This window comes from Taudactylus pleione, unplaced genomic scaffold (genome assembly GCF_031769625.1).
Source record: "Taudactylus pleione unplaced genomic scaffold, aTauple2 ptg000397bl, whole genome shotgun sequence".
NCBI classification, from domain to species: Eukaryota; Metazoa; Chordata; class Amphibia; order Anura; family Myobatrachidae; genus Taudactylus; species Taudactylus pleione.
The window spans coordinates 9378663-9403660 of NW_028284799.1; the positions used below are offsets into that span (position 1 = coordinate 9378663).

The 24998-nt window shown below is 42.5% G+C and overlaps 1 protein-coding gene across 1 annotated transcript; it reads right to left on the minus strand.

Moving 5' to 3' along the window:
• Positions 1–773: 773 nt before the first annotated feature.
• YWHAG (tyrosine 3-monooxygenase/tryptophan 5-monooxygenase activation protein gamma) lies at positions 774–24998 on the minus strand. The gene is made up of 2 exons (XM_088446401.1): positions 24515–24998; positions 774–3929 (listed from the first exon to the last, which is right to left on the minus strand). Exons 1-2 carry the CDS (start codon positions 24599–24601, stop codon positions 3273–3275), a joined length of 744 nt encoding a protein of 247 aa, XP_088302527.1. The 5' UTR covers positions 24602–24998; the 3' UTR covers positions 774–3272.

Genomic DNA, 24998 nt, shown 5'->3' on the forward strand with positions numbered 1-24998 from the left:
CCCCTCCTCGCACTGTGATCCCCGCTGCACGATTCCAGGAGTCTGTGAACGCCAAATCACTTCCAGGGGTGCACGTCTGCAGAACGAATCTCCTCTTCTAAAGCCAGGGCACAGAGTGGGGCGGCGCGGTCATACGAGATGTGATCTAAATTGCTGAAGCACTGCTGGCTCCGGTTGCATCGCATGCTAAGTCGCCAGGTAAGGGGTTAAAGGCAATTTTTTCTCTATTATACTTCTGTAAAATGAACATCAGCTATAGCATCCCTAAATGACCGAAGTGGTTAGCAAACCTTGGGGCGATTCAATTCAGTGCAATGTTAAAAAGCACCGTGAAGGAGTTCCCGGAGCTATTCAATTGTCCCATCGCGCCCTGCACTTAAGTTGGGAGATGTAGGTTACGGCGCTTAATGCTGGGTGTTTAGTCGGAAAATGCAGGTTACTGCGACTAAAGTGCTAAATCCGAAACCAACATTGTGGCACTAGTTTACTCAGATATCTGCTCCTACCTCAGGAGGCTGCGAGCAGAAATCCTCTAGTCAGGGTTAACATCGCAGCATTGAATAGCTCTGGGAACGCATTCCCACACTCTTAAACATTGCACTGAATTGAATTACCCCCCCACTCCCCTTGACTGAATAATTATCAGCAATGAACCCATTCCTATGAAGTAGAGAGGCAAGTGTGTCATTGACTACCAATAAAAGATTTCAGCAAATGTTTTGAGAAAGCCACAGGTTTATGGAAACACACAAAGCTTTTAAGCAGCACCCACATCAGATCTGTAAGTTTATTTGCTCAATGTGCGACATTTACATAATGAATCACATTCATGATATTCCATCACTGAGGAAAACTGCTAGAATGGTCCGTGTGCCAAAAAAAATAAAAAATGAAATAAATATTTAGCAAAAAGAAAAAATAAGAAAACACGGAGTTGAAACAAAAATGTAAAAATTATAATCCACTGATCAGACCTTAAATAATTTCACTGCATTACAATGACAAAGAAGCACAAACATAGGCTTATTCAAAACAGTAATTGTCCTACACATTAATAATTAGAATTTAACCATGACTAACACCAGACATTGAGGTTAGGCTAAAACTGGTGTTTATGATCCCTCCCACTTAATTTTTATATATTTTTTTTTTTAGATTTTAAAATTTTTTTTGGTTATGTTTTTCTTTATAGACCAAAATTATATATTTGCATGTCACAATAGCAACATCCATTACAGACCAATAAGTGACTATTTCAGCCATGTAGAACAAGGTCTACCCTTTAACCCTCACTTTCCAATGGAGAAAATAATTTCTTCTTCAAAATAAAGGCAATAAAATTGAAGACTAATTGGCTTGCCATAGGAATACATAACACCTACTGTATAATTTAATTTCAAGCTACGTTATAGAAATACAACACTATCATGCACAATATTGTATTAAGATTAATGCAGCGGTAGTAATTCCATAGGAGAAACTGTTATATAGGCAAGTGCAATATAAAATAAATAAAAACAAAATGCTGCTTAACCTACTCCTCATTCCTAGCTTTGGAGCCCTCTTAAGATATTTACGATTTTATAGCAGCCAAGAAAATAAAATAGTTTATATAATTCCAGTAAATTACTTCCAGACAGGACACTTAAATACAACACTGACCACTGGATATAGATTGGGGAACAAAGGAACACTGCAGATTAACATTTCATTTACTGGGTTACAAAGTCACAAAATGTGTTTGTATGTGTTACCAGTCTTAACATTGAATATGAAACATTCACTCTAGCATTGCTATAGAAAGCAAGAAACATCATAAAATGAGTAGGATGATTGTATTTGATTAAATTTTGCTCAATACATGTCCTGTAACCTATGGCTTCTACAAAACACAAAATATGTAAGAAAAAACCTTCCTACAGTTCCTTTTAAACACTTCTAAACTAGAACGTTTAGAACTTTAGTTGCAAGTATCAAATCAGTAAGGAAATTACATCAGGCAGGATCTTCTAACAGGAATTATCCATTTAAAAGGCATGCCAACAGACATATATGCGTGTGATAAACTACCTTCCTCATAGCAGATGATGCAGTGTCATTACTTATGACAAAATGAAGAAATCTTGTGCCTTGTTGTACTTTGCACTTAGTCTGTACTTAATAATTAGCCGTATCAGTTAGAGACAGAATAGTAGGCATAAGAGTTTGTAATTAACCTGCATTGAAGCATTAAAAATAAATACCCCCCATTCTGCCATAAAAATAAAAAAAATACTTGTTAATGTATATACCTGGTATTTTACTGGAATACAAATGTTACCAGAACTAACTGTGCATTAAAGAGCAACAACAACATTTGATGAAAGGAAGGGGTTGGGGGTGTCAGTAAACTGCATCTTAACTTCTTTAGAGGGCAAGAGGCTAGTTAAATTGATATTGGTCAGGAACACACCTAACTACTCTATAACAAAGGGACCAAAACATTACTTTGAGGCTCCCAATATAAAATTAAACTCAAAATCACTAGATTATAGCTGTGAAGCAATAAGTTAATTTTGGGGGGTTTCATCTAAATTACAGTTTTACTAGATGTAAATTACACAAATTTGAAATATTACCCAACACTTTAATTTTGACAAAAATATCCCAATTTAAGGAACAGAACACTAAAATTTTAAAAGAGAAAATGTACTAGTTTGCCAATGAAGAAAGGAACAGTCAATAAACTGGGCATTAAAGTACTGATAAGTTAACTTTCCAGGTAGACTAGTGAACACATTAGCATGAATATTGGCAGCACAAATGGATATACTGTAAATTAGGTTTTAGAAGGTGAAGTGCGCAAAGTACACTTACAGAAATGAAGGCCAAACATGGACAAAGCTAAAAAATATAAATATGAAATAACTTACTGGAATCACAAAACTATTTAAAAAGAGCATTTCATTCAAGTTATTCCTACTCTTATATCTCTTTCTAAATATGTCTAGCGATGACTTAAAATAAAAAACAGCTCCACTTTTATAAACTAGAGAACAGTCCATGTGCCAGTGTTTGGCTGCCATTCCATACTAGCACAGCCAGTCTAACTTTCCACTCGTGGTGTTTTGGCAAAATGTCGAAGAGGCAATCAAAGACAGGTGGTAGGGTCTACCCTGGGGAGGTTGTCCCTTACTTACACCCTCCCCCACCCTATACCCCCCACTTGTGGGAAAAAAAATAAAGATTGCGGTAGTAGCATCAGCGTGCGGCTGCCAGTCCATCAGGTGGTCTTAATTGTTGCCTTCTCCACCATCATCATCTTGCTGATCACTTGTCCAGAGTGTAAGGTTGTCACGTAGGAGTTGCATGATAAGTGTAGAGTCCTTGTAGGAGTCCTCATTCAGGGTATCCAGCTCAGCAATGGCATCATCAAAAGCCGTCTTGGCCAGATGGCAGGCTTGTTCAGGTGCATTTTGTATCTCGTAGTAGAACACAGAGTAGTTAAGAGCCAAACCTAGCCTGATGGGATGAGTGGGCTGCATGTGTTCTTTGCTTATTTCATGAGCCTCACTATAAGCTTTTTCAGAGGATTCAACAACTGCTGCTCTCTTTTCACCAGTGGCTACTTCTGCTAAATATCTGTAATAATCTCCCTTCATTTTCAGGTAGAACACTTTGCTTTCATACTGAGTTTCACTGCAATTCTTAATGAGGAAATTATCCAAGAGACTCAACACATCTTGGCACACTGCTTCCAATTCCTTTTCAATTTTTTCACGATAGGCACGCACCATTTCTATCTTTTTTTCGTTGCTATCAGCAGAAGTCTTCTGCTCAATACTGCTTATTACCCTCCAGGAAGATCGACGGGCTCCAACAACATTCTTGTAAGCAACAGACAACAAGTTCCTTTCTTCATTTGAGAGAGGCTCATTTAATTCTGTCACCTGTTGAAAAGTCAAAAGAAAACAAGTATCAGTTCAGTGAAAACGGGCAAAAGTGAACCACAACAGGAGGGAGCATGAGGCATCTCCAAAGCTTTATGTAAGTGCCGAATGCCTATTGTAGACACAAACTCATGCTCGCTCCAGAGCGGCTAAAAGTATTCAAGCATACATAAATGAACTGGGCACCAACCCATACTAATGAACCTAAACTTAAAAAATAAAAAAATCATACAATCAAAACTAAGAAAACACAACAAAGCATTGAGACAATAATGAACCATTAGTTAAACTTATAATAACTTTACATTAAAAACACCACAGCTAGGGTTCCAAATTACAGAAAAGCCACAATGCTTAAATTATTCCTTAATATATTTAAAAATGATCCATCTTTCTTTATACTGACCCTAACATTGCCCTCATTGATTGTGTAGCAGTGCTAGTGTTCCCGCTAGACTGTGGGCAGGGCAGGGCGCCAGCAGGGAGGCTCTGCATGTGACTTTGGCATGCACTCCAGAAAAGGGGGTGTGGCCTTGTGACATGCCTCCAATTTGTCACACTTGGGAGCGTGCCCAGCACTTATGGAGTTGCTGGGCTTCCCACAAGCTCTTCCCTCACGGTGCTCTTCAGTGACTGCAGCACAAGTTAGCATACAGTACATGTTATTCATTTCATTAGCCTCTCCAGTAAATTAGAATTATGCATAGGTTTCCCCAATAGCACATACTAAAAACATAGTAAAAAATACAATATAAAGAAAAACACATTTGAATTGGAAAAGCCCAGTAAAAGTATGCAAGTAGTTCTAGGACTATAGAACAGAACTATGCGGCTTCCATTATCAATAAATGTTGCAGTAAAAGAAGCATTGTAATACACAAGTAGTAGATTTATGATACATAAATTAAAACCCAAGTATGTCAATTGCTACTATAACTTTACTTTAATCCTTAACATTTTGAATAACCACTTTGTTTGTATTCTTCTATATTGTGTACTTTGTACGTAGTGTCTATTTGCAATCTTCTATGTTATATGAGGTTATGTCTGCCCCACTGCTGTTATAAAGAAATTAAAAGAAAATAAATTGTAAACTGGGCTTATCCATGGAGGGTGCCAAAGATAATTTAATTCTGCTCCTGGCACCTCCAGCTGCAGAACAGGGCACAACTTGAGCGCTTTTTGTGTTGTTTCCTGGTATAAAAGGTGAAATCTAATGTCACAAGGACTTTCCCAAGCTGAAGTCAACTCCAAAGGGCAATCCCAGAGAAGTGCAGGAGACCTGTATCAGGTCTCTTCTGCATGGCGCCACAAAAAAAATAAATTGCATCTAGTAGAAACAGCATTATTAGATTTCAATTTGGTTAGCGCTGGAAAATGGGGATATCCATCAAAGTTAATGAATAATGAGGAGAATTTGATTGAATGCAATGTTTACCCATGGGAATGAGTGCCCGAAGCTATTCAATTGGCCAAGCTGTAAACCTGTGACTAGAGGATTTCTGCTCACACCCTCCAAAGGCGCAAGCAGAACAGCATTATGGTTGGAAAAAGTTGTATACCGTGACTAAACCTCGGCTATTGGTCGCGGTAAACTGCACCTCCTGACTTAAGTGCCGGCTGCGATGCGGGCAATTGAATAGCTCCTGGCACTTATTTCCAGAGATAAACATTGTGGTAAATTGAATGCCCCCCCATAGATTGTAGAGTAAGCTACACACGGATGTAAATTATTAACCGTTCTCTGTAAAAGAACTTAGGGGGCGATTAAATTGTTTTGGGTGCCCCCCCACTGGGCATCTAAAAGATTGGGCGCCCAACGGAGCAATTCAATTGTTGCTCTGTTCGGACGCCTAAAGCCGCCAGGGGACACATCTTCTCGCAGCCTCCCGTTTCTTCAGTGCTTTTAGGCAAGTTAAATACCAATGGGCGCCCGAACGGAGAAACAATTTAATTGCTCGCTCAAGTACCTATTCGTATAGACGCTCAGCAGGGGGTGCGCAAAACAATTGAATCCCCCCCCCCCGTAATATTTAGGGGTTTAAAGAACATTAAATACTGCAAAGTGCCTCACTATTAAATCAGAAGGAAGTGGGAAAACATCCAAAAGTATGTGTAGAAAAAGCTCACAAAAGAAATATTAAGCTATGGCTGTTAACCACTTGCCTGGTGTGGTCGCATCAGATGTTATCACTCCAAGCTGGGCTTTCCCTGACACTGGAAGGTAGTCTTCCAGCAGCCGCCAAACTCAGCACAGAGTGCTGGCCCTTCTGCAACCCATCCCACCCAGTCTTCAATTTCCATCCAGGCCACAAAAGGGCGATCCCGACGTCAACGGCTGCAGGAATATAATACTCCAGCAGTCCGAGCTCAGGGAAGCCGTGTCTCACCAGCCTGATTCAGACTGTTTTTGGCGATCCTCAGTAATGCCTACCCCCTAGCTGCTGGCTTCTCTTCTTCCAAGACACTGAAATACCACAAGAAATGCAAGCAAAGAAATACTTTAAGTATAGAAAGTTTCATCCAGAGATATATACACATACATACGCATACATACATACATACACTTCATTTGTTCAACTGTTTGTATAAAATTCCTAGAAAGTTTATTTTTAAATGGTCAAATATTGTAAACCTTTATTTAAGCCTGATTCAGTAAATTTTTATTAAATCTGCATATTTTTTTAATAAAATACTAAAAAAATAAAATGTCTAAGTTACATAACTTCATTTAAAGACAATTTTGGGAAAACAATTATTTCAGAATTGCCAGTGCCATTCATGTGCTTTTAGAACTATAAGTGCTTGATTTCATCTGTAGTCTAATGCGGTTTATTTGAAGGTTTTTTTTTTTTCTTTGCAAACAGTTTGTCATGCAATTTACTTTATAAATAGCACAAGTTATTTGCCAGCTAGGCCTTCAAATCACTATTGTGCTTTTTGATCACTTAATTTTGTCTGATCCTATCTGGGATGCTGTTTTGCCTTTAGGAAACCACACAGTAATACCCCTTTCAGACATACGACCTGGGAAATTTCCTGCTCAGACCCGGGAATTTATCCAGGGCAAATTCCTGGGTATTTGGTCAAGACCCCCCTTTCACACTACAGAGTCTACCCGGGAAATTCCCAGGTAGACCCCTTTCAGACAAGAGCAGGGTCTTTTAGTTTACCTGCCGTCTGCCCTTCCTAGCCTATCCCCTCTCCGGCTGCCGTTGATTAGGTCATCAAAATGCAGCAGGCCAATCCAGCCATTTTTTTTTAATTTTATTAATAAATTATTTTTTTATTTTAACCCCTATTCTCCTCCCCCCCCAATGGGGGAGAGATAGAACCCCTTCCATTAATGTGCTGCCCTGGTGGTCCAGCGGGAGTGCGGGCGGTCTCCAGTGCTGGCGGGTGTCCCCAGCGTCCTGCTGTGGTCCGTGTCGCGATCTACAGCGACACAGTCACCGGCATGGGTGGTGGAAAGCAGCAGCGCTGAATGTCCACGCTGCCAACTCAAAGCAGCAGCACTGAGCGTCCTATAGGACGCTCTGCGCTGCCAACTCAATGTAAAAGCTGCTTGGTGCAGCCCGAGAATAGTAAATTGAATGGACAGCGGTAGGTACCTTTCAGACATACGCGGCAACCCGGGAATTTGGCTGAGGCAGGCCAAATTCCTGAGATTCTCGGTATGGCTGAAAGGGGTATTAAGTCATTTTCGGGCAAAATGCAGATAATGTGTGGCTTTTAAAAGCTGCCATTCAGTAAATAAACTTCAAACAAACAAGAAAGATGTCTTCTAAAAGCAGCAGTAAGAGCAAGAGCAGGATCAACTTGGCTACTGCAGATGTTGCTGACAAATAAAGAAGATCTTTAAACCGCAGGTAAGTTACATGATATTATACTAAAATCTGAATGACTTTCTTTGTCAGATTTTGAGCACTGGCAGATCCAGTACAGTTCCTAAGCAGCTATTCCATTTTCCTGTTCAAACGTCCCTGTCAAACTTAAAAACTATGGAACTTAAAATTCCATAGTACATACATATTATGAAAGCTAAGAAAACGAAGTACAGAAAAACCTGAAAAGGAACTTTCAGTAGAAAAACAAACCTGTAACTAAAAACACTGCTCGCATACCCGTATATAAATTGCCATCAACCACAGCTCTATAGACACTTAATAAGTGGTTTTAAATAGCATGCATACATGTCATCACTAATTGAAGAATGTAGCAGTCAATAATATAGCTGGGATAGAAGTACAGTTTTTGTCTCATGATCATAGCACAATCAGGAGTTAATAAGATAATGTAGAAGTGTTCATTCACCCAGATTAACTATGCAGAAACCAACTTCAAAGGCCTGTGGAATATTTAGATATGGTAAAGCTTGTTACCTAAAAAGTGTCCGTGTCATATCACATATATGGTTTGTTTATATTTTAGTGCATCCCAGATAAGAAATCAAAGCAAATCATGTAAACAATGTCTGAAAACAGGGTGAAAAAAAATAAAAATCCTAAGAATCATTTTTATGGGCCGTATTCAATTAGGTGCAAAAAGCAGTTTTCGCCTGTAATTTTGAGAAAATTTTGCCTGAAAATGTATCTCCGTATTCAATTCCAGTCCGCTTTGGCTATGCAAAAAGTCAATTCACTGAAATAGGCGATACTTTTCTCCACAGAATAGAAGTAGAAAAAAAGTGCAAAATCTATATTTTGGGGTGCAGATGTTGGGAAACCACTCAGTACCCTTGGTACATCCCCCGCAAGGATAATTCACCCAAAATAAAAACACCCCAGGGACACCCCAAAAAAACCTTATAAATTTGGGGTGAAAATGAAAAAAGAGGGGGGACAACTTCATAAACTAGCAAAATAAGCTTCTGGGGGTGCTCTAAGAAGGGGCCAAGTGTTTTTCGGTTTGCAGGTACTTGTATGACGGAGGAATTTAACTTTTTGGAAAACTTCACTTTAGACATTATAATATGCTAGTACCCATTTTCAAGAACCCCAAATTTGATGGGACAACTTATTTGCTCCAAACACACTGCTTTACGCCATTCTTCACCACTTTTACCAAGACGCTAATAGCAAGCAATTACCACCACTTAAGTACCCTAACTAGTTAAATTAGGGCGAATACTAAACTACCATGATTTCCGAAATCAGACCATCTTTTTCGGGGGGCCTGAATGATTCCCCCATCCTACACTTTGCCTGTTTCACTTTCGCTGGGTCCCGTTTACGCCTGTATGGCAATTGAATACGGAATAAATCGGGAGCGCGCATGAAAAGTTTTCATGTTCAAAACACGCGAAGGCGAAATGTCAGGCAGGTGGAACTTTCTCGCTGAAGCAAAACTAATTCAATACGGCCCTAAGTCTGCTATGCTTATGTACTTAAATGCCTAGTCAATTCTTGAGGTTCAATCTGATATTGAAGATATATGTCCATGTTTCAGCCTCCTCTGGTGCAGTCACATGAAAGTACATGATTTCTATATTTTTGGAGTGGTTTTGCAATAATATAGATCGATCTAGTGTTCAGGCAGGGCGCCGGACCTAAAGCAAGGGCACTTCTGCGCGCCTGAAAAGGGGGCATGGTCAATGAAAATAGCCATGTCTTTATGACGCGTCCCTTTTCGGCATACTTACAGGCATGCCCGGCACTTATGGACATGCTGGGCAGCCCCCACGCGCCGTGGTCACTGTGAATGGATGCCGGGCGCATGCATTCACCGGCATGACCGCTGCTCTGCCCGCGGGTGGAGGACAGAACCCGCAGGCTGTTTCAGCGGGGCACAGCGCTGGAGGGCAGGGTGCTTTCTGACCTTCAGAAATAGGGCAGGCGTGGCGCCCCGCTGAAACAGCCTAGTGTGAACACCAAGATCTATGTGCTCCTGCTAGGCTGTTGTGCAGGGCGCCACACACACTGCGCCCTGCCCTTTTAACGACGCCGCACTAAAACAACCTACCCCGAGCCTTCCCCACCTGCTTACCACAGTGTCCTGCAGGTGGGAAAAGTTGCAGTGAACGATCACCATCGGGTGAAGACACGCCGTGCGCATGCACACAGCATCTATTCACCATGAAGGGAGTGGTTGGGTATGGGAGACTGGCAGTTGGGATGCTGGCTGTCAAAATACTGACAGCGGCATCACGAAACTCAGAACCCCGACATGGGCTAGGTAAGTATTCTAACCCTCCCTACCCTGCACCCTAACCCCCCCCCCCATAGGGCCTAAAACTAACCCCAAATACCGGGGGTGCCTAACACTAACCTCCCACCCCCGCAGCCTAACCCTAATCATTGCAAAATACACACTATAGTGCATTTTTAAGCGCTAACGGCAATGAGCGGATCCTGCAGGACGCGCTGTCATTGAACCTGTGCTCACTGCAGCAGCCAATAACAGTCCTCAAAGTCCCCCCAACCAATCACAGCCGGCACAATTTTCTCGTCCAATAGATACCGAAGCCCTGTCGACCACTCCCCACTTTCCATGCAGCTACTAAGAGGATATCGTTGGCTGCCGCTGGTGACTGCAGGGACTACTGCCTCTCTCCTCTCCGGGAAGCTAAATCTGGGAGGGGATTGCCTGTATGATCCGCAGCTGCATTGTAATTGTTTGATGGCTGTTCCAGTGCGACCGCACCTGGGCACTTGACTCCCAGCCGCCAGCAATAGCACGGGGTCCAGGGTAGGTGACACTGTCAGTGCGCCACTGGCCAGCCTACTCTGCATCCAGTCTGATCCCCCCTCTCCCCCGCAGCCGTTAAGATATTATTGCAGACTGCCGCTTAAGATTGTTGGTACTGCTGCTGCTCTCCCCTCCAGTAAGCGGACTCTGAGGGGACTGCCTATTTGACCAGCAGCTGCATTATAAACCGGTCCTGCATTGTCTGGTCGCACAGGGCAGCCGCCAGTGAGACCTTGACTTGTGCTGATCCCCAGCCGTCGGCAACAGCACCGGGGTGCAGAGCAGGTGACGCTGTTGGTGAGCCACTGCCCAGCCCACTCTGCTTCAATCTGCCCCGCAGCTTCAAGTTCCTCTGGTTGGCTGCCGGCAATTCTTCTTTCCTGCCTGGGGTGTCGCTCTCTGTTCTGGTGCTTCTAGCACACTCAGCTGATGCAACAAACTGCTGAGATACAGACCAGAGGGGCAGATGTAGTAAGCTCTGGAAAGTGATAAACTGGAGAGCGCTAAACAACCAACCACTCAGCTCCCGTCACAGGCTGTTTGAAAAATTACATTTAGGAGATGATTGGTCGTTTATCACTGTCCAGAGCTTAATACATCTGCCCCAGAGTGTGCTATTGGCTCCAGAGCAGAAAGACACCCCAGGCAGGAAAGAGGAACTGCACGGGTTGCGACAGGTACAGGGTGCTAGAATGAACACATTACATACTGTTATGAATCCCAAAGACTTCGAGTAAGCCCCCTAAAACCCGGCCTAGCGAGGTCTTCCGCCACGAACAGCCACCCATTGTTCCCTTAGAACTAGAGACATTCACCAGTACATAGGTGGCCGTCTGGACTTAATACTCGGGGTAGTAGCTGCTGACGCGAGTGTCTGACGGGATCCAGTGGTAAGGTGAGGAGTTTGGAACAGGAAGTGTCAATGAAGCAACCAGAGACCCGATGGTGTGGCTGGAGAGCCGCTGATATGGCTTGAGTGCCAATGTGGAGGAAGGTTTGGCTTTGAGAGTGGATGATTTGGCTTAGGAGCCAATGGTGCATCTTTGAGCTGGTATCAGAAATTAGTTGATGGTGCGGCTTTGAGAGTAGGTACACAAGTGTACTTGCGATGCGACTGAGCCGATGGCAGCACGGAAGCTGCTGGTGCGGCTGGGAAGCCGATGCAGTGGCTGGTGAGCAGGTAGCAGCACGAAAGCTGCTGGTGAGCCGGTGACAGCATGGAAGCTGCTGGTGCGGCTGGGAAGCGATGTAATGGCTGGTGAGCCGGTGGCAGCACGGAAGCTGCTGATGCAGCTGGGATGCCGATGTAATGGCTGGTGAGCCGGTGACAGCAGACCAAAAGGAACGCTATAGCCGGCAAAAGGCCAGCGTGTACAAATAGGAGGAACCAATCATGCAGTGCTGTGGGATAACACGTGACCTCCTGTGACATGCAGAATACATAGCAACTGAGGGAACTGGAACAACGGCGTCATGAGAAGGTAAACCTCTAGAGGGAAACACACACACATATAGAGATATATATAGATAGATAGATAGATAGATAGAGAGAGAGAGATGTACATATATACACACACCGTCAGGTCCATAAATATTGGGACATTGGCAGAATTTTCATATTTTGTCCTCTATTCACCACCACAATGGCTTTGAAATGAAACAAACAAGATGTGATTTAACTGCAGACTTTCAGATTTAATTTGAGGGTAATTACATCCAAATCAGGTGAACGGTGTAGGAATTACAACGGTTTCTATATGTGCCTCCCACTTTTTAAGGGGCCAAAAGTAATGGGACAAACTAAACAATCCTAAATCTAACTTTCACTTTTTAATACTTTGTTGCAAATCCTCTGCAGGCAATTACAGCCTGAAGTCTGGAACGCATAGACATCACCAGACACTGGGTTTCATCCCTGGTGATGCTCTGCCAGGCCTCTACTGCAAATGTCTTTAGTTCCTGCTTGTTCTTGGGGCATTTTCCCTTCAGTTTTGTCTTCATCAAGTAAAATGCATGCTCAATCGGATTCAGGTCAGGGGATTGACTTGGCCATTGCATAACATTCCACTTTTTAGCCTTAAAAAACTCTTTGGTTGCTTTTGCAGTATGCTTCGGGTCATTGTCCATCTGCACTGTGAAGCGCCGTCCAATGAGTTCTGAAGCATTTGACTGAATATGAGCATATAATATTGCCCGAAACACTTCAGAATTCATTCTGCTGCTGTTGTCAGCAGTCACATCACCAATAAATACAAGGGAACCAGTGCCATTGACAGCCATACATGCCCACGCCACGACACTACCACCACCATGCTTCACTGATGAGGTGGTATGTTTTGGATCATGAGCAGTTCCTTTCCTTCTCTTCCCATCACTCTGGTACAAGTTGATCTTTGTCTCATCTGTCCATAGGATGTTTTTCCAGAACTGTAATAGCTTTTTTAGATGTTGTTTGGCAAACTCTAATCTGGTCTTCCTGTTTTTGTGGCTCACCAATGGTTTGCATCTTGTGGTGAACCCTCTATATTCACTCTTGTGAAGTCTTCTCTTGATTGTTGACTTTGACACATATACATCTACCTCCTGGAGAGTGTTCTTGATTTGGCCAACTGTTGTGAAGGGGTTTTTCTTCACCAGGGAAATAATTCTTCTGTCATCCACCACAGTTATTTTCCGTGGTCTTCCGGGTCTTTTGGTGTTGCTGAGCTCTCCAGTGCGTTCTTTCTTTTTAAGAATGTTCCAAACAGTTGATTTGGCCACACCTAATGTTTTTGCTATCTCTCTGATGGGTTTGTTTTGATTTTTCAGCCTAATGATGACTTGCTTCACTGATAGTGACAGCTCTTTGGATCTCATATTGAGAGTTGACAGCAACTGATTCCAAATGCAAATGTCACACCTAGAATCAACTCCAGACCTTTTACCTACTTAATTGATAATGAAATAACGAGGGAATAGCCCACACCTGTCCATGAAATAGCTTTTGAGTTGATAGTCCCATTACTTTTGGCCCCTTAAAAAGTGGGAGGCACATATTGAAACTGTTGTAATTCCTACACCGTTCACCCGATTTGGATGTAATTACCCTCAAATTAAATCTGAAAGTCTGCAGTCAACGCACATCTTGTTTGTTTCATTTCAAAACCATTGTGGTGGTGAATAGAGGCCAAAATCTGAAAATTCTGTCAATGTCCCAATATTTATGGACCTGACTGTGTGTGTGTGTGTGTGTGTGTGTGTGTATTATATATATATATATATATATATATATACACATACACACACACATATATATATACATACACACACACTTGAAAAAATATATATATTTATTAGGGATGTGCAGGCTCGGATAGGTTCGAGTTTGCACGTGGAGTTCGGATTTTTCCCTCCAAAAAAACGGAACTCAGAACGAGGCAAAACGTCATCTTACATGGACGAACATCATCATTCCTGGACAAAAGACCAGGAATGATGATGTTCGTCCATGTAAGATGACGTTTTGCCTCGTTCTGAGTTCCGTTTTTTTGGAGGGAAAAATCCGAACTCCACGTGCAAACTCGAACCTATCCGAGCCTGCACATCCCTAATATTTATATATCTATAACTGATAAGGAGGTGAGGGTAATGTTACTAGAATTTAAGACCACTGCAGGGGTCTATTGCCAATGGGGGGGTGGGAATTTATTTTATAATAGAGGCCTATGGTCATGGAGGGGCGATACAATATCTCCTAAATCAGGGATGGGGAACCTCCGGCCCGCAAGGTGATATCATCCGCCATGGGTCTGCCCCCCTCAGTGACAGCAGCAGAGTCAGCGCAGCGGCGGGCGGGGCTCTCTTCCTATCAGCAGCGGCAGGCAGCGCGGGGGGGGGGGTCTGGGCTGTCATTGGGCTGTTAGTGCAGGGGCGTGCAGAATTCTCATCCTATCACCACGGGCAGGCAGCGGCGGCGCAGCTGCGGGGGTGTACAGTCAGTGCTCTCAGACTGGTTAGGACTGAGAGGTCTGCCTTATCAATCTGCCTGTCACACATCCATAGGGACTGCCCCTCCAGACTCTGCCTGGCAACATACAGACAGCCTCCCCCTTCTCTCTTGGCTTCTGGAACCCACAAAAGTACTGTAAGTGTGATGGTGGCCCATACCAGCTAACATCACAGGCCTCACCAAAGAGAAGCAGTTCCAGCCATCGCATTAAGGGCAAATACAATTTTTAACCAGATACAGCAGGCTAATTTTTAAGTTGATAAGTTTGTATGGCCCCCAAATGATTTTCTAAAAATCCAAATGGCCCTTGGCAGAAAAAAAGGTTCCCCACCTTTGCCATATCATATCTATCTACACACGCACTCTGGACGAATAAATAATGAACTGCTTCTAATTAGCAACATTTCAGTTCCTTTATTCGCACTTTTGTCAAGCCATTACTTGGCTTGACAAAAGTGCGAATAAATGCACTGAAACTTTGCTAATTAGAAGTGGTCCATTGTTCATTATTTATTCGTCCGGAGTGCCGCCAAGTGGATTGTATATTTACGGATTACCCCTGGAGGGGATCATCTGTGGAGGGCACCCAGCTAAGTATCTGTTTCCATGAGTGCCGGATCATGGTATGATATTTAGTAGATCTATAGATCTATACACACAAATATATTCTATATGGACAAAAGTATTCAGACGCCTGACCATTACACCAACAGGGACTGTAATGACTTTGTATTCAAATACATATACTTTAATATGGAGGTGGACCTTTTGCAGCTATAACAGCTTCCACTCTTCTTGGAAGGCTTTCCACAAGATTTTGGAGTCTTTCTTTGAAAATTTGTGCCAATTCATTCTGTATAGCATTCATGAGGTCAGGCACTGATGTTGGACGAGAACGCCTGGCTCACAATCTCCGTTCCAGTTCTTCCTAAAGGTGCGCAATGGGGTTGAGGTCAAGACAGTGTACGGACAAGTCAAGTTCTTCCACACTGAACTCAAACCATGTCTTTATAGTCCTTGCTTTATGCACTGGGGCACAGTCATATTGCCACAAGTTGGAAGCATAGCATTGTCCAAAATGTCTTGGTATGCTCAATTAAGATTGCCCTTCACTGGAGATAAGAGGCCTAGCCCAAACCCTGAAAAAACAGCCCCATACCAGTATCCCTCCTCCATTAAACTTCACAGTTTGCACAATGCAGTCAGGCAGGTAACGTTCTCCTGACATCTGCCAAACCCAGACTCGCCCATCTGACTGCCAAACACAGAAGCATGATTTGTCAGTCCACAGAACACATTTCCAGTGCTCCACCTTCCAGAGTCCATCATTTGCTTGGCATTGGACTTGGTGATATGAGGCTTGTATGCAGCTGCTCGGCCATGGAAACACATTCCATTAAGCTCCCGCCGCAGTTTTTGTGCTTACATTAATGACGGTGGAAATTTGGAATTCTTCAGCTACAGAATCAGTAGAGCGTTTTACGCACCATGCTCCTTAGATGCCGTTGACCCTGCTCTGTGATTTTTCACATCTTCCGCTTCGTGGCTGAGTTGCTGTTGTTCCTAAACGCTTCTACTTTCTAATAGTATCACCTACAGTTGACCGTGGAATATCCAGCAGGGATAAAATTTCATGAACCGTCTTTTTGCAAAGGTGGCATCCTATCACAGTACCACGCTTAAAGCCACTGAGATCTTCAGGACAACCTATTTTGTATCACAAATGTTTGCAAATGGAGACTGCATGGCTAGGTGCTTGATTATATACACCTGTGGCAACGGGTCTGATTGAAATACCTCAATTAATTCATGAATGTAGAGAGCTGGGGGTATTTTTTTCTAAAGGTCGATTTCAATAAATTTCAAATTGATATAAAAAGATTAACATTGATGTAGTGTTTCTGGGGTTAATCACACATTTACTAACAGACTATTTTTGATTTGTTTGTTTTTTTAAGTGCTAGTTAATTTGTGATTTAGCCCCAGAAACACAACATCGATGTTGATCAATTTAAAATCTAATATTAAATTATATTTTTTTTTAGTAAATATACCTCCTGGACACAAATCCCACTCAGATACCAACTCTGCAGTGCCACACAGTCCCAGCTTACAGCGAAGAGATATTTTTGTTTATTTGAACATAGGATTTACACCAAAAATATCCAGCTGGAATGAAAGTTTGGAACCGAAGGTCAGAACAAAGCACAACTATGCTATAGTGGGAAATCACAATAGAACTTTAGGGTCAAACATTGGTATGTAGCTTTAATTTGGCCTAAATCTAGAACATTTGGGTTTTGAGATATAAAAAAACCAAAAAAAAAAACCAGTATGTTGGCTAGGATTGCACGATTTGTTAAAATTAAATAGAATCCATTTTGTAATGCACTGCACATCATTCTATATTGAAGGAAACTGGATACATTTAAAATATACCTCCACATCTGTAGAAGTGACAGAGAAAAAAAGTAACTAACATCAAAACAAATCAGCCTGTTACTTGCCACAAAAGCCCATAGTTGTTTAGCCATGACCTAATTGGCCTTTAGCTTGCAGGAATGTAACTAATACTAAAAATATTTCTTATAAAATTATACGAGACATTTACAGAAAGCATTAAAATGAACCCCATCTGCCCCATTAATTTGTTAAAGCTGTTCAACATTGCTACATGGAGTAGGTTTAAAGCAAGGGCCCACTTCTGAAATATCATGACAGTGTGAGTAGAGAGATCTTCTAAACAGCTTAGCTAACCTACTGTTTTATTATCCTTTATGCTGGTACTCTTATCTCATAACGTAATCAGTCTACAAAGCAATGTATCATGTTGCCTACTATTGCTTTCAGTCATGAGTCCTACTGCATTCTATGGTGGAGATTCAATTCAACGCAACGTTAAAAGCGCCAGGGAGGAGTTGTCGGAGCTATTCAATTGTCCCCATCGTGGCCTGCACTTACTCAGGAGATGTTGGTTGCCTCACCTGTTTAGTCGCGGTAACCGGCATTCTCCGACTAAAGTGCTGGCCGCAACGCTGTTAGCGCCGCTCTAAGCGCAAAAACAGCATCGCAGGCGGCACTTAAGTCGAATTTCTGGTCACACCTCAGGAGGGCCCAAGCAGAAATTCTTAAGACTTAACAGTGCGGTCAATTGAATAGCTCAGAGAACTCCTTCCCGGCGTTATTCAGAGCGCATTGAATCGCCGCCTACGGGTTGATGACTAAACTGTCATATTAATTACTACAAGGGGGTTACACCCTTGCACTATGTGGCAAATATGGACATTATTGGGGAAATTAAATTTTTCTCTTTGGCGCCTTAACCACTTAACTGACAAATTTTTTGTCCAAAAACCACTCCGAAATTGTCGTTTTTTTTATGATTGAATTAGGTCAGGAACAGTCTTTTAAAACTATTTCAAAGCAATTTTTTTTTTTTAAACACCAGCTGTACCATCGATGGCTGATTGGTTCAACCATCGATAGAAACAATCGATTGTTTGACATCGGTTGGGGGCTCCACACACATTGTCTACCTAATATATATATATATATATATATATATATATATATATATATATATATATATATATATATATATATATATATATATATATATATATGTGTGTGTGTGTGTGTGTGTGTGTGTGTGTGTATATATATATATGTGTGTATATATGCGCGCATACACACACACACATATATATATATATATATACACACACACACACACTGTATATGTATATATCCATGTGTATACATCACACGTGTGTGTGTGTGTGATATATATATATATATATTACATACACACACACACACAGACTATGGGCCAAATGTAATAGGGTGAGAGTTTAGAAAATGTGAGAGTTTAGCAGTAAACTCTCACATTGGTAGAGTTTTTTCTTCAAAATGGGAAAACATCTGAATGAGATTTTAAATCGTGAGTGTTTTTTAAGTCTAAAAAACATGCAAGTTCACTCTGTTACTTTGTTTTTGGACTCTATTACATTGGCAAAGTTTAAAAAGTGTCAGAAACTCTCACTTTTCTAAACTCTCACCCTATTACATTTGGCCCTATATGTGTGTATATATATATTATATAATATACATACACATACATCTAGGGCTTTGCATTTATATGTGGGGTGGGGCTTGCCCGGCGGCTGCTCTGTCAAGTTTGCAGCCGCCGGGCTGCTGCTAGTGGGGTTGGAGGGAGAGAGAAGGACAGCGCTGATAGCGCTATCCTTCCCTGCCCGGCGGCTGCTCTGCTCTGCCATCACCCGCCGGGCTGCTGCTAGTGGTGTTGGAGGGAGAGAAGGACAGCGCTATCAGCGCTGCCTTCTCTGCCCTGTCGGCGGCTGCTCTCCGGAGGGGGAGGGAGAGAAGGACAGCGCTATCAGCGAGTAGAAACGTGTCTAACCGCGGCTATATGCAGTCAAACGGAGCAACAAGTGAATTGCTCTGTCAGAAGCTCATTAGTTAAGGCGGCCAGTAGAATAATTGAATTGCCCATTAAGAGTTTCCCCACAGAAATCTACGCGTCAATCACGACCATTTTTTTATTTACTGCAGGTATGCATGCTCCCGATACCCGTGGGAATCCAAAAGAAAAAAAAAAAAATCAATTACATTTTTGGGGGCAAAACCCAGTGGGAATTTATTTTATTTTTTTTAAAATGTGGAATAGTCTATACCCTAAACCACAGGTTCTCAAACTCGGTCCTCAGGACTCCAAACAGTGCATGTTTTGCAGGTCTCTTCACATAATTACTAGTGAAACTGTTAGCTGCACCTGTGGATCTTTTAAAAAATGTCAGTGACTAATGAATACACCTGTGCACCTGCTGGGTGATCTGCAAAAAGTGAACTGTGTGGGGTCCTGAGGACCGAGTTTGAGAACCACTGCCCTAAACAAAATAAATGAAATATTGGATTATAGTAATAATGGTTATTATTGTCCTAACTAAAAAAATATTGTTTTTTTAAAAACGCATTAAATGGCTTTTGTGTATTTTTTTTTTTTTTTCTTTTACAAATGAATAAAACGAAGAATCTGAAAAAAAAATTTGGGGTCATTTTCGGCTAATATAAAAAAATATATTAAAGAAAAAAAGATAATAGAGCATCATTTTAAATAAAATAAATTCTTCATTAGACTTGGGGTGCAAAACGAAAATGTTTAATTTGAGGACATTATTGGTTTTTAACAAAAATTGCATTGGAAAAACCTTGCATTTGAGTGACAGGTGACACAAACAAAATGGCTGTGGCGCTATTTTGTTGTTAAATTGTTCAGAGTATTTTTAATGTATATATTAGTGATTGTATTAATGTATTTAGGATGTTTTTCTACTAATTCAGCTATGAAGTCTGATACTAATATTAAATTGTTCAATTAGAAGTTGCTCTTTGATATGATACTCTAAGGAATGTGCTGTAGTTATGTTATGACTAGTTGTACTGCTTAATGCGATGAGCCTTGAACATATAAATGTCAATGTCTTTTGTTATAATATTTTGCTAATAACTATATTTGAGGCAATGCTACCCACTATTGCTAATAATTATTTGAATATTATGACCAAATAAGGTATACAGTATCCGGTCTTTGTTAGGAGCCCTATAATTTGGAGTTAAATGCGGAAGTCTGGAGCCTTTAACTCCAGTCACCCAGACTGACTGCAGAAAGTGCTGGGTCCGGTGTACCATCCGGCCTATTGCGATAGGGCGAGGCTCCCGGGTGTGATTTATGCTGTATTGGACCATTAACGGAATTAGAAAACTAAGCTAAGTACCAATAAATCATTTAAACATTTTTTTTATCTTAAACTGTGTGTGTATTGTGTCATTTATATCACTCTGTTACTGTCTTCCTGAACCTTCTGTTTCCACTGGAAACAGTTTGCAATTGGCTGTGCCCCTAAGTTTTGAAAATGTTTAGTAATCCCCCAAACCTAATATTTGAGAAAATAAACTACCATTTGTTACTTTTTTAAAGTTACAATTCATTATGAGATAGATGAGGAAAGCATTCTGGCCAAGGTCAATGAAAGACTATATAAATACAAATTTTGCATAGTTTTAATAACCTGTAATAAAGGAAAATAAAGACAGCGCAATGGATTCTCTGATTTAAGTTTTTAATATATATTTTTTTCCTCATACCAACGTAGCGTTCCCGCTAGGCTGTTTTAGCGGGGCGCGGCGCCCTGCCCTCCTTATGGAGGGCAAAAGGCACCATGTCCTCCAGCAGGAGGGCAAAGAGCTCCCTGCCCTTACAGCCTGCAGGTGTCGTCTTGACCCGAGGGTCGCAGTGTCCCGCGGGTGGAGAAATGTGCGGTGACCCGGTCACCGCCGGAAAATAGACGCCGGGCGCATGCGCCCGGCATCTATTCTCCATGTCTGCAGCGCTTGGGGGCTGCCCGGCGTGTCCGGAATTGCCGGGCACGCCCCCAAGTATGACGAAAGGGGGACGTGTCTTATAGACACGCACCCTTTTCATGACCACGCCCCCTGCCGCCAGAGCTAGAGTGAAAACTACCAACGTGTAGTTCATACTTTACCATGTTACACTTACCTACCCACCTCATAACATTAAGTGTGCACCGGGCCTGATTCAGAGCCGGACGCTCTTTCAGAGCGCTCGCTCTACATCAGTGCCCTCCCTCTGAATTTTAAAGCGGCCTCCTGGCCGCTCGCATAGCTGTGAGTGACCACCCACAGCTATAGCAAGCGGCCAAAAAGGTGGTCGCGATGGTCAAGACCATCGCAACCATCGGGCTTGCAACGAGACCCTTGTGGTAGGGTCTCGTTGCCGCAAGCCCTGGAGTGCTTTTGGCTCTATCAGAGCCAAAAGCACTCCCACTGACATCATTTGTGATGTCAGTGGGGCCGACCCCAGACGGTAGGCGTTCCCATGGACGCCTCCGTCTGGCCAGCCACGCCCACCAAAGTCACTCACCATCGACAGCACGCCCCCTTTGTAGCGAGACCCATATCGACGGCTTGCCTGTCGCTATGCGGGCCTCGTGCATGCGCACTACGCAGCCGGCTCCCTCGTGCGCATGCACACTTGGCCAACATCGACCCGCTCGCGAGCGAACACCCTTTCACACTACACTTTGGACCCGGGAAATTCCCGGGTTGACCTCGTTCACACTGAACCTGTGTCTTTCCTGTCATTCAGTGTGAGTCATTGAAATAGGACGCTTTTTTCGGCTCACAAAAATCTGTAAGCGCCCCAAAAGCCAATCAAGTGTATTTCCAGCGCAACCAGGGTCTGAAAACCCGGGTTGGAACATACACACTACAGGCAACCCAGTCCGATCCCGGAAATAACCCTGGTACTAAGAAGGGTCTTGGACCCGGGACATCTGACCCGAGTCAGGTCTGTTCACACATAGCCGAGACCCGGGTTCAGCCACAACCCCGAGTCGAAAGGCTCTGTCTGAAGGGAGTATAAGTGTAAATTCTGTGTCTTTCATATGAAAAAGAGAAAGAAGAGAAATGGGTAGCAGTCAAAAATATACAAAAGTAGAAGTTACACCATTATATATCCCATTCTGCGGGATATATAACACGTAGAAGTTATTACTCAAATGGCTCCACCAACCCTGCATTATGTCAATCATGCCAATAATGTTTACAGTTTTCGGTTTGTTTTCTTCTTTCTGAAATACTAAACCCCTGTGCTCTGTTTCTGATGTTGTAAAGCGACTGTGTCCTGATGGAGAAAAGCACTATATAAATAAAATAATCATTATACTACTACTACTGTAAACTGTCTGGTCTAAACTTTCATGATAATATTTTAGCCATTCCTCACTACAAGTTTGAATGCTATAGAATTAAGACACATCCTGCTTATGCCCTTCAGGAATGCCATCAACTGGAATCAGGTCTTTAGTGTCTAGAAAACTGTGCACAAAAATGTCAACAGAAAGGTCTAATATTGAAATGAATGGCCCCCTCATTTGGGTTATTTAGAAAACACGTCAAGCTTTTGTATAAAACTATTAAAAAAAATAAAAAAATAAAAAAGGTTGCACAGGCAATTAAAACATGCCACACTAACAAAAACTTTTACAATAAATGCACTAATCACCAAATAAAAGCAGACTGATAACTAAAGAAATCCTGTAGTAACTACAATATTGATTAACTTCTATTATCCATCAATGTTAAAAATGTTTGGTGCCATATTTTTGCTTACTTGAACATAAAATCTACACAAAATACATCCAGTCGAAACGGAAATTTTAAAACGTCACAGGCTAGTTGAAGATTTCAATTTAAAAAAAAAAAACTTTATGATAATTTAATATTGAAAAAAAAAAATGCAGAAAAAAAAAAGGACGAATAGGCTAGCAGTTTAAAAGTATTTTATCATAAATTTTGGATAAATGCCATAAAAGCTGTCTGGTACCAACCACCTGGGTGCAATGCAGATTTCGTCTCCAAATGACATCACTAGTTGCTATGGAAATAGGTGAGGTAACAAATTTCCAGACGTACTGTGTGAGGGCAGAGAGGGACACTGTTTGTCATACAAGCCGGCTGTGTAGCCAGAGTTCTACATTTATAATCCTACAACAAATGCCAGCAATGAGGTACTTAGCACTAGAGTTGTGGATAAACATCAAACCAATTTCAAGTCTACAGAGGGTGATTGACAAAAGCAGGACATAAAGAAGCTACAATGCATGCCCCCACATACAAATTGCAATTTGGAGAATTATTTTAGAACATATAATGCACTAATGGTTTCACTAACTCACTTGCACCAGACTTTAGAAAATTACCTTCTTAAGTTTCAGATATAAAACATTTTCTATATTTAAAATAAAATACTGATGCAATTATTACATTTACTTTTTCTCATTTATAACATCTGTAGTACAAAGCTGGCTTGTTTCCACAGCCAGTAAAATAACCAGCTAAGATTAGGATTATGGGTATGTCAAAACCAGCACTGTTCTTGAACATGCTTAAATTAAATGAAGGGGGGGATGCACCTGGATTTTTTTCCCCCAATCTATTTAAACAATTGCCTCTTTGCTGACTCCCCTCCCTTCTCCAGACAGTCCAGCCTCTTCTCTGCAATATGACAAATGCAGAATCTTCTGGAAGGGTTGGTACTGCCTCCCACAATTGCTTTGTTTCTATAAAGGTGAGATTTCCTATGGGTTTTTTAGTTTTTCTGTACAGAGACTGACAACCCAAAAGATGGGGAATATGCACACTTGCAAAGAGATGGGGGGGGGGATAGACTGGGAGAGGTAAGACTTTCTATAAAATAGATGATTAATGTGCTATTATTCACCAGCAGCTGGGCACGGACGACGTTTCTATGACAGTAACAATGTGTAAAGAGCCATAATTAATAATGCTGATACTACAGCAGTACCAGCATAGGGATCCGACTAATGAATCAGTCATGGGTTTGACATGTTGAATAGATCAGCAGCACAGTATGCAGGTATGTGGCTTCCCATGCATGTGTCATTGCCAACACTAATACCGTTACACTACATCACATCCTATATATGGGCACATTACTAGATGGGGCAGAGCCGAGCCTGTAAGTCTGCACCTGGGTGACCCTACCCCCCACCGGTCACACACCTGCATAGGCACCACATGTACTCCGGGGAAATGGGCACAGGTACTCATCAGCCCCTTGGCAACAGTCGGTAACAGGCACTTGCCCTGTGGCGGATACGACAGTGTGAGCACACCTACGAAAGCCTAGGCACCTGCTGCCCCAGGTAACAGCGCCCTGGTGTGACAGCGAGGGGAGAGGGCGCAGGGTGACATGACATACAGGCGCTGTGGGAGAACATGGAGCGGGTCCATATAGAGCACTGAACGACCCCAACACCCACCCTCACACAGTCGCCACCGCACTTACTGCTTTCATTGCAGCCGCCATGTCGTCGTATCTTTCGGCTTGTTCAGCCAGACGGGCTTTTTGCACCAGCTGCTCGCGGTCCACCATCTTGTATCTCGGGGACTAGTTGCTCGGATGGCAGGGGCTCGGGTGCGGCTGGCACTGGACTGGGAGCTGTCTACACAGCGACTGAGCTCAGACACAGGGCGGTGGCAGCGACCAAAGCTACGCCCTTATCTCTGCTGCTGAGCGCTGGCTCTACTATATGTCACTGCCACACACTGACTCCTCCGCTGCTACTGATGCTGAATAACGGTCCTTACACCACCCGCCGCCGGTTACTCCCCGCTGTCTGCGCGTGCCACCAGTCCCCGCCCCTCTGGCGCCTCCTCCTATCGCGTGTGGAGCCGTCCGGTGACGCCACCCACCCTATATTTCGCCTTCCCATCCCATCTGATGTCAGCCGCCGTAAAAGGGCAGCCGCCGGCTCCCAGGTCTGTGAGAG